We start from the raw sequence: 12,441 nt of genomic DNA, 5'->3' as shown, positions 1-12,441 counted from the left end.
AGAATTTGTTATAAGGAGGATTGGTTTGGGGGACAAAAAGTGGAAAAAATGAAAGGGTTTTTGTGGTTTATTATAAAGCTTCACCGGTGTTATGTGGATAGCTTTCTTTAGATATATATTCTTTGACTCCCTGTAAATGACTTTTTCTTTCTAGTTGCACGAACATGCTGCCTATCTTGTTGACAGTATGTGGGACTGTGCTACCGAGTTATTGAAGGATTGGGAGTGTATGAATAGCTTGTTGTTGGATGATCCGCTGAATGGTGAGGAAGGTAAGTACTCCACAATGGTTCAGCAGTTTTCCTAGTGTGTTCTTCCATAAAAGGCTGTTTCATGCTTCCATGAGAAACAAGCAACTTTGTAAACCATCTTCTTTTAAATATCTTATTTTGTTTCTACATCTTGTGCACAGAGCCTTGTGTCTCCATGGTAGCAAACTATGCAAATACCTTGATAGTCTTGTAGTCCTACCCCCATCAATATGTCTTCTGCATATCGATAATATGTTCTGTAGGGTAGCGAGGAGCAAGGGACAGATTGGAGAAAGTCTTGCTGCCATATCTGACTACATGCGATTTGTTTGTGGTCTGTTGTCATGGACACAGGATTGCTGTGAGCTGTAAATGCTAAAGCTATGTGCACACGTTCAGGATTTCTCGCAGAAAATTCCTGAGAAAAAACGGACATTTTCTGCAAGAAATCCGCAAGAAATCTGCATGCGGTTTTGACGTGTTTTTGCCGCGTTTTTTTCCGGACACTTCCCAATGCATTTTGTAGTGGGAAATCCGTAAAAAAAAACCCCGCAAAATTAATGAACATGCTGCGGTTTTTACCGCGATGCGTTTTTTTCACGGAAAATACCGCATCATGTGCACAAAACATGCGGAATTCATTCGAAATGATGGGATGCTTATTGTATGCGGGTTTTTTTTTTTTTTGTGCGGTTTTATAGCGTTTCTATCGGGAAAAACCGCGAAAAAACCGCAACGTGTGCACCCAGCCTAAAAGATGTGACATTTTCAGTGATGACTGTTTGCAGAATTGATTCATGTAAGGCCGGTGACGATGAGACATGGATTTTCTCTCATGCGAGAGCATTGGCTTTATTATGCAAATCACGTGTTTGATCCAATAATTCTCTTGGATGAGGAGAAAATGGAGTGAGAAAAATTCTCCATTTCTTCCATTATGTCAGTCCTTCGAAATCTGACTGCACATCTGAGTCCAGGCCGATGGTTTTGACAAACTCGCTGACTTGATGGCCTGGTGCGATCCGAATACCAGATCAAACTCGGGTTTTCTTTCCTCCTACAGACTTGGTTCCAAGGAAAAAAAAATCATGCTCATGCACAGCCCCGTAACATAACATTGGTCCAAAGGCGATCCAATTTTGTTGGCACGCATTCAGAACAAACATCCGTCCATGTGCACGAGCCCTTAGATGCATCGTGCCACTATAATCTGGTTGGGAATGTATACACAGCCTTTATGTTGCCACTGAAGTCCTGTCATATTTTCACATTTAGTTCATAATGTGTTCTCTTAGTAATAAAAAAATGCAAAATAAATGAAATTGTGATCTTTATCAAACATGAATATTTTGGTGCTAAAGGGAATGTATCATTAGTAGATTGCATTATTTTTCTGTTAAACATTTATTGTATTTTTATCATAATTAAAATACGTAAATCTAATCACTGAGCCTCATGGTTGACAAACACGTTCTTTTTCGTATAAATCCTATTTCTGCAGTCATTATGACAGGCAGGATTACTGAGAAAGGCCTCGCCTGTAAAGCTGGAGGCAGGTAATGGAGGGTTAGAGCACTGACAGTAGGTCTTGGGCACAGATTATGTTTTTTTGCCTCTCCCTGTGCAATGACCTCTGTATGGGTCACAGGGCAGGTATGTAGCAATTTACCATGGAAGTCCAGGGGTTATTTTCTGACTGAGGCTGTGACCATGCGGCTGCTGTAAATTAATTCTCTAAATTTCTGTTCACAGAGCAGCAACTTGAGCAAGATTGCTGCCTCCATAGTCATGGGCAGAAAATCAACAATCACAAAAAGTTAACACTGGATAGAATATTATTTCAGTATCTGGTATTAAGTTAATCAAGAAAAATTAAGGCAATACATTTCCTTTAACATCATTGTCTAAAAAAACACAAAAGTCTGATTTATTTATTTTTGCTTGTCAAGTGATATAATAAATCGACTTCAAGTAACAAAGCTGAAAAAAATTAAGCGCTTTTAAAGGTTTGTACAAACTCAAAAGGCATAGTGAGGCTTGTTTCACTGTACGTTACTGCTTCTCTGGCTGTCTTATCCAGGGGCTTCTATCTGAAGTCCTGCAAAACTGCACTAAGACTTAACCCTGACATACCCATTAATGTAATGAGGCTAATGGAACCCAACGTTTGCAACATTGTGCTCAATTTGACGTTTTTCTGTCGGTGTCAGTCTTTTATGCCCGATACAATAGCACAGCAGGTTGTTATTTTGTCCATAGCAAAAGATGGGAACTGTTGGAAAAAAAAAATGTCAAAAAGAGCCATGTGTTCAGATGTTGGCCTCCATTTGCCTCATTATACTGAAAGGATTTTTCAGGGTTCTGTCCCATTTTTGTGGGCTACAGATCGTAGCCCCCATTTTTGAAGCACAAATTTAGTTTGAAAGAGGCCTTAACCAGATTATCCCCTTTTATTTACGTCCTTTATTTACATTATGTGCAAATTTAAAAACCCGTTTTTCTTGTCCTGCAGCACTTACAGACCGCCAAGAAAGTGCGCTGATTGAAATTATGCTCTGTACAATACGCCAAGCTGCTGAATGCCACCCTCCAGTGGGCCGAGGAACAGGAAAAAGGGTAAACTATCACATTTTTCATAGCTGTTTATATATATATATATATATATATATATATATATATATATATATATATATATATATATATATATATATATACACACATATACACATACAAAGCTTATTAACCCCTTCAAGACTTTTGTCATACTCAGAAGTCGTGTCCCTGACTTTGGTGCGGCTTAGCATACCAAGCCCACATCTTTCCCTGCACATGATGACTGATTTAGTCATTAGTCAGCTGATTAAGACTTTTGATCACTGGGATAGACTCTAGGGTTGGGCTTAGGGTTTTTTCAAAAGTAAAAATGATAATCTGACGACTAGTGTTATGCACATCAGGTGATCGAGTGATATGCTCTAGTGACATGCTCGAGTCCCCGCCCCACATGTTCTGCGGCTTTTAGACACCCAGAAAAAAAACCGTGCAGGGATTGCCTGCCATACTCTGGTAAATCCCTGTATGTTTTTTGGCTGTTCAACAGCCACAGAACTTGTGGGGCATGGACTCGAGTGTGTCCCTCGAGCACCCACGATACTCTGCGTATCAGAGCACACAATGCAAACTCGTCAACACTAGTGACGACATATTCATTATGATCTAATGTTATCAGTTTCTGTGTAGTACCTTTTGGGTTAAAAATTCTCACTATTTCCCTGGATAAAATCATTGAGTGGTGTAGTTTCCAAAACTGGGTCATTTATGGGGGGTTTCTGCTGCCTAAGCACCTTACAGGCCCTGCAAAGGAGACATGTCGCCCACAATCTATTACAACCAATTTGTGTTCCAAAATTCAAATGTTTATTCAAATTATTCTGTTCCGAGCCCTCCCATGAGAAAATGCTGCTAAACTTTAAACCTCCTAATAAAATAAAATGACGTTTGAAAAATGATACAGGTATCAAGTAGACATATGGGGAATGTTATTTATTAATTATTTTGTATAGCATGACTGACTGCTTTAGGCCTCTTTTTTTTTTCTTCTCATAAACTTTTATTAGCGACGGATTGCGACAGATGGCCTCCTTTCATCCATCATTCACCGGGTCCATCGAAAATTGTTTGTACGGCGGCCGAAGACAACGGACAAAGTAACGTCTTTTGTGTACGTCGAAAAAACTGACAGCGACTGATCCGTCGCCGTTTGCTAGAATGGAAGCCTATGGCGGCGGATTCCGTGTTTTTTTTAAAACTGAGCATGCTCCAATTCAATTTGCCAGATCCGCTAGTTGGATCCGTCAAAAAAACGAATCCGTCGCATCAGTTTTTCACAATCTGCGACCGATCCGTTGAGCCAACGACTGTGACTGACGACCAAGAACTGATGTGTGAAAGGGGCCCTAAAGATTTAAAGTTGTAAGATTGCAATTTTTTTTTTTAAAGCACTTAAATTTTTTGACAAACTTGCGATATTTTCACTAACTCAAGTCATATCGAACAAATTTTACCACCATCATGAAGTACAATATGTTACAAAAAAAATCTCAGAATCAGTGGGATCCATTGAAGCGTTCCAGAGTTATCACATAAATTGACACTGGCCAGAATTGTAAAATTTAGCCTGATCATTAAGGTCAAAATTTGCTCTGTCACTATGGGGTTAAAGGTATTTCTCCATCGCCTCATTGGGGGACACAGGAACCATGGGTGTATGCTGTTGCCACTAGGAGGCTGACACTATGCAAATAAAAAAGTTAGCTCCTCCTCTGCAGTGTACACCCCACCGACAGGAAGTAGGATATCCAGGTTAGCTTAGTGTCAGTAGGAGGTGGACACGGGTCTTTCATTAGACCTTGTCTACCTCACTGTGCGTCGTTTTCTTTCAGGTTTTCCGGAGGGATACAGTGTGAAGTCACACCTGTAATCCCACATTATGGACTATGAGTACGGCGTGTACTGCCACCCCGTATCCTCATAGATCCAATAGCAGGACCATGATCCTAGCACACAAGCGTGCTTAGAAGTTCGGTCCTGGCTCCGTCCCCCACCCACTCGCCCACCAGAGCCTGTCGGTTGGAGGAGACGAGGACGTCCATCAGCTCCCTGGACGTCTGACACCTTTTTCGGTTTAAGGTTAGTAACGGACGGCGTGGGAGTTTTTGAGGTGAGTTTTCCCCCACCTATCCCAGTTAGGAAATCAAAGGAGAGGGATCCCTCTGGGCTTTTTTATTATACTAAGGACTGCTGTTACCAGGCTACCTTGTCCTGTTTTGTTAGGCAGGTCCCACGGGCAGGGATCGTCGCTGCACTGCAGCGTCCTTGCTGGCACCTCTCTTCCCCTCCTTGTTCCAGGGGGCCGCCCTATCTTTCCTCCGGCGTGGCGACTTTTTCAGCCGCGCTGCCTTTTAGTCCGGCGGCGGGCGGCCACTCTGCCTCCTCGCTCCGGCGCTGCGGTCTCTACAGGCAGCCCCGCTGCCTACTTCCTCCGGCAGGAACGTTCCTCTGTCGTCCGGCCCGGCGACCTTGGCGGCAGCCGCGCTGTTCCCCTTTCCGCCGGCCGCACCACTCGTTCTTCAGCACAGTGGCCCTCTCCGGTGGGCCCAGCGCTCCTCCCAGTTTTGGCGGGCATCTCCTGGTTTTTTTCAAGGATGTTTGTCTGGCCTCGGTGGAGGACGCTTAGGTCAGGGAGGTCGTATCCTCTAGACGCAAGATAGGGTTCGCTTCGCGGCCCCGGAATCGCTTCTTCAAATCCCGCCCTCTAAAAAAAAATCCTACTCTGATCCCAGGTTTCTTTGCGTCCATTACTTTACTTCTTTGTTCGGAGGTTATCGTTTCCGTCCCGCAGCAGGAACGCTTCACAGGTTTCTATTCAAACCTGCTTGTAGTGCCGAATTAGAGCGGTGCAGTTCGACCCATCCTGGCTCTGAAGTTAGTGAACAGAATGTTCCGCCTGCGTCATTTCAGGATGAAGTTCCTCTGTTCAGTTCTGGCTTCCATGGAACCACAGGAATTCCTGTGCTCCATAGATATCCAAGATGCCCATCTCCATGTTCTGATTTTCCCAGCACACCTGAGTTTCCTGCGTCTTGCGACCGCTCCCAGTGTCTTCATAAAGATCATGGCTACATTTATGGCCATTTTGAGGATCAGGGGCCTAGTGCTCATTCCATACCTCAAAGAAATCCTCATCAAGGCTCTGCCCCTCTCTCATGCCCAAGAGAGTCTGACCATCGTCCTCGACTCCCTGTCCCGTTTCTGGTGGCTGGTCAACAGCACAAAGTCTTGTCTTGTTCCGAGTCAGCGCCTCGTCCTCTTAGGCATGCTGTTCGACACCCGTCAGTCGAGGGTTTTTCTTCTCGAGGAGAAGCGGGCAATTCTCCAGGACGGAGTTTGCTCTCTGCAAGGCCCTTGGCTGCCTTCCTTCCGTTCAGCAATGAACGTCCTGTGACGATGGTGACCGCATCGGAAGCATTCCCTTTTGCGCTGTTCCACTTGAGACCACTTCAGCAGGCTATCCTTTCTCAGTGGGACAGGTCTGTGCTGTCTCTGGATCGTCCGATTCTGTTTTCCATCCGATTCTAATAGTCTCTCTACTGGTGGCTGTCATCCCCTCTCATTCCCCAGGTCCGGTCCTCCCTTCTCGCCCATGGCAGGTGGTGACGATGGTCACCAGCCTTCCCGGCTGGGGCGCAGTTTCTCGCCATCCGTCAGTGAAGGGTGTGTTGGTCGGAGCAAGAGTCCTCTCTGCCAATCAACACCCTTGAGATAGGGGCCATTCTTCTGTACCTGAGTCACTGGGAAAGGCTTCTCAGAGGTCTGCCAATCAGAATCCATACGTCCAATAACCTCGGCTGTGGCATATGTCATTCACCAGGGAGGGAATCGGAGTCTCTTGGCAATGGCGGAGGTATCCAAGATCCTCCTCGGGGCAGAGGCGACGGTTTCGGCACTATCCGCAGTGCATATCCCCGGCGTGGATAACTGGGCCGCAGTGTTTTTCTCTGCCGCGAGGGCCTTGCGGCAGGAGAATGGTCCCTGCATCAGGAGGTCTTCCTTCAAATTTGCCTTTGATGGGGAACTCCAGACGCGGATCTTTTGGCGTCCCGACTGCTTAGGAAGGTTCCACCGTTTGTTTCCAGGTCCGCGATCCTCTTGTGTGGATACCGATGCTTTGGCCATTCCTGGGTCGCAATTAGTACTTCACTATCTGTTTCCTCCCCTTCCTTTTCTTCCCAGGCTGTTGAAGATCAATGCGGAGGGGGTGCCGGCCATTCTGACCGCACCAGATTGGCCCAGAAGGTTCTGGTTCGCTGAGATTGCCAATCTCCTCGCGGACTCCCACTGGAGGCCCCCAGACAGGCCAGATCTTCTGTACCAAGGACCGATCTGCCACGGAGTTCTTGGTTGCTCAATTTAACAGCTTTGCTATTGAAACCTTCCATTTTGGCCATTTTCTCAAGGTGGGACTTGATGCTGGCCTTGCCCTTAGTTCTCTAAAGGGTCAGGTAGCAACCCTTTCCATTCTCTTTCTGAAGTCCCTTTCAGAAGTTCTTAGCTACTGACTATCACGGTACCAAGATTTATATCCGTCCCGTTCTCAGAATTTTTCTTGAAGGAGTGGCGCATGCGGCTCTCCCGTACCAGACTCCCGTGGATCCCTGGGACCTCAATCTTGATTTGGAGGCTCAGTGGGGTTCCCCCCTTGAACCTTCCCATGAGGCCTCACTGTCCTGTCCTGCAAGGTGGCATTTCTGGTGGCCATCACCTCCATTAGGCGCGCCTTGGAGTTGGTGGCTCTCTCCTTTCGCCCCATTTCTTGGTTCTTCACCAGGATAAGGTAGTTTTATGGCCTTCGTCGCCTTTTCTTCCCAGGGTGGTGTCCTCCTTTTACTTGAATAAGATTGTCCTGCTGCGACCTATTCTCTGGGGCGTTCGCTGAACAGGCTAGACCTGGTCAGGGCGGTGAGGATCTATTTGTCTAGGACCGCTTTCTTTAGGAAGACGGACCGTCTATTTGTCATTCCAGACGGTACGCCAAGAGGCCTGCCGGCCTCCAAGGTTACGATTGTTCTCTGGATCAGACCTGCTATTCTGGAGGCTTACCGGGTCAAGAACAGAGTGACTCCTCCTGGGATTAAGACTCACTCTACCCGGGGCATCCGCCCTACAACTTTGCTAGGCGGCAACCTGGTGTTCCATTCACTCATTTGCCAAATGTTATAAGCTCCATACCTACGCTTCGGCAGTTGCCAGCCTAGGCGGAAGGATCTTGCAGGCGGCAGTGGTGAGTCCTCCGACCTGAATGGAGTTTTTCTGCTGTTCCCACCCCAGGGACTGCTTTGGGACGTCCCATGGTTCCTGTGTCCCCTAATGAGGCGATAGAGAAAACAGGATTTTTGGTTGCTTACCGTAAAATCTGTTTCTCGGAGCCTTCATTGGGGGGACACAGCACCCCTCCCAAGTTGAACAGCTCTGTTTTATTGTGTTATATTGTTAGTTTGAGTTTTCTATCTTTTACATGTTGCTTCTCCTACTGCTGAAGTAACCTCCATTATCAGAGTATTGGTAAACCCCAATTATTAAAATGGTTTACGTGAAAATATGAAATGTTTCCTTTTCTCCCAGTTAACAGAACCTCCTTTAATATTTGTTTTTCACTAAATAACAATTTAATCTGCACAGGAATAAACTTTATAACAATATTTACAAACATTAGGGACATTTTCATAAATAGCAATTAACTTGTCCAGATGTTTTTATCTATATTATTCTACAAAGTTTCTAAACTGAACTATTAGTGATGATTAACATCCTTGTGTTTTTAGGTGCTGACCGCTAAAGAAAAGAAATCCCAGTTGGACGACAAGACTCGCCTTACAGAACTCTTTGCTGTGTCCCTACCACAGCTTTTAGCAAAAGTGTGTATTATCGTATTTATCCTGATTTGTTCATGCCATGAATGCAAGTAATGTTACAGTGCAACATCTGTGTACTGAACATGCATGTGGTGAGAAAAAAAAGAATTTGGAATCTACAATTTTGTGTATTTCTTTTACGTAGTATTCTGTCGATGCAGAGAAGGTGACTAATCTTCTGCAATTGCCGCAGTATTTTGACCTGGAAATTTATACAACGGGGCGTCTAGAAAAGGTAACAATTTTTAACCTTTTTTTAAATCAGGCCTTCTGTTTGGCTGTACTCATGGTATTTTACTGCAACAAAATATTGGGACATGACACGGGCATATTAGTGGGGTGTTTAATGTTACACTTAAGGTGAAGTAATAAAGGGCTTTTTTATATGTTCGATTCTAATTGACTTTGGCTCCAAAACTTCCACAAATAACTGCATGTGTAATTCTTGGCTTTTAGTGAAGTTACAAACCCAAAGTCTGTTCTATAAAATCACCTGTTTTTCGTGACATTTATTGCAGTTTTGCTTTAAATCTGCACCTTCACCACTATCCCCACATATTGGCATAACTGACACGAATCATGACTTTATAGATAATCCTATTTACTGGGGGGTTTTGCACACAAGGACTCATTGACAAAACAACACCTGTTGTGAGTAGGGGGCATGTTTTCCTTAGGCCTAATAATTCAAGTGCTTATTCTCAGCGTACAAATAAGATATTTATACTGAGGTGATGCCATCAATGTCTTTACTTGGCATTGTCGCTTTTAGTCTTCCAAAGCAACTTAACCGCTGAGCTCAGAACGTTCTGACTGTATACATTAGGTTTTTATGTGTATGAGTATACATGGGTATGTGTTGTAGATTGGCTGTAATAGCATAAAGAACTTGTAAACTTTGTTGTTTTGTCAGTAATATTTATCAGAACATTATTTTTTTTTTAATTATAGCATTTGGAAGCACTGCTTCGCCAGATACGGAGTATTGTAGAAAAACACACGGACACGGATGTCTTAGAAGCTTGCTCGAAAACCTATCATGCCCTCTGCAATGAGGAGTTCACAATATTTAACCGAGTCGACATTGCAAAGAGTCAGTTAATTGACGAGCTGGCGGATAAATTTAATCGCCTTCTTGAGGACTTCCTGCAGGAGGTTTGTTTTTCATATTAATTACAGTAGTAAGGAGTTTTTCTCTATCACCTTTCATTGGGGGACACAGGAACCATGGGTGTATGCTGCTGCCACTAGGAGGCTGACACTAAGCAAATAAAAAAGTTAGCTCCTCCTCTGCAGTATACACCCTACCGACAGGAAGTAGGATATTCAGTTTAGCTTAGTGTCAGTAGGAGGTGGACACGGGTCTTTCATTAGACCCTTATCTACCTCAATGTGCGTCGTTCCTTTTCAGGTTTTCCGGAGGGATACAGGGTGAGCAGTCACACCTGTATTCCCACTATGCGGACTATGAGTACGGCGTGTACTGCCACCCTGTATCCTCATAGATCCCTCTCCAGGACCATGATCCTGGCACACATGCGTGCTCAGAAGTCCGGTCCTGGCTCCGTCCCCCACCCACTCGCCCACCAGAGCCTGTTGGTCGGAGGAGACTAGGACGTCCATCTCCAGCTCCACGGACGTCTAATACCTTCAGGGCTTCAGGTTAGTAACGGACGGCGTGGGATGTTTAGGTGAGTATTCCCTTCCCACCGATCCCCCTATCCCTCGGTCTCTCTTCAAAGACAATCATGGGGGGGTCCCTGCGGATTCCCTGTTACAGGGGCGATCTTTGGACGTCTCTTTATTGGGACGTTTTCCACACTGCGACAATTTTTTGCTCTGTGCGGCGCCCTGTAGGCAGCCGCGCTGCCGTTTCTACGGCTGCATTTTCCCCCTGACCTGGCGGTTTGCGCGGCAGCTGCGCCGCTTCATGCTCGGCGGCCGCACCTTTACAGGCAGCGGCTCTGCCTTGTCTGCGGCCGTACCTTTATTCCAGGCAGCCGCGCCGTTTACTCCGGCGGCCGCACAGTTTGCTCCCCAGCGGCCGCACAGTTTTCCTAACCGGCGGCCGCGGTGTTTCCTCTCCGGCGGCCGCGGTGTTTCCTCTCCGGCGGCCGCGGTGTTTCCTCTCCGGCGGCCGCGGTGTTTCCTCTCCGGCGGCCGCGGTGTTTCCTCTCCGGCGGCCGCGGTGTTTCCTCTCCGGCGGCCGCGGTGTTTCCTCTCCGGCGGCCGCACGGTTTCCCTCACCGGCGGCCGCACAGTTTTTCTAACCGGCGGCCGCACCGCTTTCTGGTCCCGTGGCCCTCTCCGGCGCCCTCCAGCTTCTAATTTAGGTCCCGGCTTCTCCCGGGGCCTACTCTCGGCCGTGACTCCGCCCACTTCCTGCGTTCTCGGGCGGGCTTTTTTCCCGCCCGGCTGTCTCGACTAGCTCCGCCTCCCGGCGCCATCTTGGTGCTCCTGGCCAGGCAGTTAACCCTGCCCACTACCTCCGTATTCTCGAACCAGGAACGCCTTATGCCCCCCTCCAAAGTGCGTGAATCCCGGCGTCCTCCTCACTTGCGGTCGCCTCAGCCCCACAGCTGGTCCCGGACAGGAGAGTTCCAGAGGTCTGCTCTTTCTGCCTGCACCGTCTGCCTGCACCCCTGCCTTTAAGGACCACCGAAGCGCATCACCTGCCGTGAGTAGCTCTGCTCTGCAGTCTGACACTCTCTGCCCTTCTGTCCCCTAACCTTCTGGTCTCCGCTATGTCCGTCCTGCAGCAACCCGATAGATCCCCGGCCGATCCGCCCGTGAGTGACACCCCCATCCCAGGCTGGGCCTCCTCTCTGTCTCAATCGGTGGCCAATTTAACATAGGTGTCTCAAACCCTGGTGTCCATGCTGGATCGGTTACCCCTGCAGACCCCCGCAGTAGCCACCGGGTCGCAGGAAGCTCCGTCCAAGCCCTCCAAGGCTAGCTGCAAAAGGTCCAGACAGGAACGCCGGTCTGAGTCCTCTTCTCGCTCCATCTCGCCACTCGGTCCTCCTCTGCGGTCGGCGTCCTCCCGATCCTCCTCCGCTGAATCAGGCGAGGCTTTCTCTGATGCGCCTTCGAAGGATAATTTGGGGCCGGATTCGAACCAAATCGCTAACATGAGGGATATGGTTCAAAGCCTCATTGGAACAACCAATCAGACCTGTGGCATCGAAGATTCCTCTACGAAACCCGCAGATCAGGCGGTTTCGTTTAGACGGTCTAAACTACCTCCCAAGGTATTTGTTCCTCATCCTGAATTCGTGGAGTTTCTGGCCAGAGAAAGAGCGAATTCGACCAGACGTTCTCAAAGAGACAAGCGTCTTGGAGTCTCCGGATCTCATTGCCAACCGGAATGAGAGGCGTTAGAGAACGACCTCTCCCCCTGTGGATCCATCGGCTGGTAGACTTGCCGCCAACACAGTCCTTACGCTGTCCGGTGGGCGGCTCTGAAAGATTGCATCGATAGGATCATGGAATTCTTCGTGAAGTCGGCTTTCGAAACTGCCGCATCATCCCAATGCCCGGCTTTGGCTTCCACTTGGGTTTCGAAGTCCGTATCCGAGGGGCTAAACAACTCCGTTGGGGCATTCAAGCTGGAGCTCCGTCAGGCCGGCTGGCGGAACTTGCCACCCAGATTACTCATGACGGGGAATAATTTGTTCCCTGGAGGTCGCGTCTTCTGCCGCACAGGCGCCCAGTAATGT

General features: G+C 47.3%; 1 protein-coding gene across 1 annotated transcript in view; it reads left to right on the top strand.

The window, feature by feature from the left end:
- The window catches only part of STAG2 (STAG2 cohesin complex component), a 154,357-nt gene that overhangs the window by 97,201 nt on the left and 44,715 nt on the right, over nucleotides 1–12,441 (top strand). The window contains exons 16-20 of the mRNA XM_069747180.1: nucleotides 155–272; nucleotides 2,764–2,867; nucleotides 8,633–8,725; nucleotides 8,868–8,957; nucleotides 9,674–9,877. Coding sequence (XP_069603281.1) covers nucleotides 155–272; nucleotides 2,764–2,867; nucleotides 8,633–8,725; nucleotides 8,868–8,957; nucleotides 9,674–9,877 — 609 coding nt within the window. The remainder of the gene's footprint in view (nucleotides 1–154; nucleotides 273–2,763; nucleotides 2,868–8,632; nucleotides 8,726–8,867; nucleotides 8,958–9,673; nucleotides 9,878–12,441) is intronic.

This window comes from Ranitomeya imitator, chromosome 2, assembly GCF_032444005.1.
Source record: "Ranitomeya imitator isolate aRanImi1 chromosome 2, aRanImi1.pri, whole genome shotgun sequence".
NCBI classification, from domain to species: domain Eukaryota; kingdom Metazoa; phylum Chordata; class Amphibia; order Anura; family Dendrobatidae; genus Ranitomeya; species Ranitomeya imitator.
The sequence above is the reverse complement of the archived record's forward strand: the minus strand, read 5'-3'. Positions and strand labels throughout refer to the sequence as shown.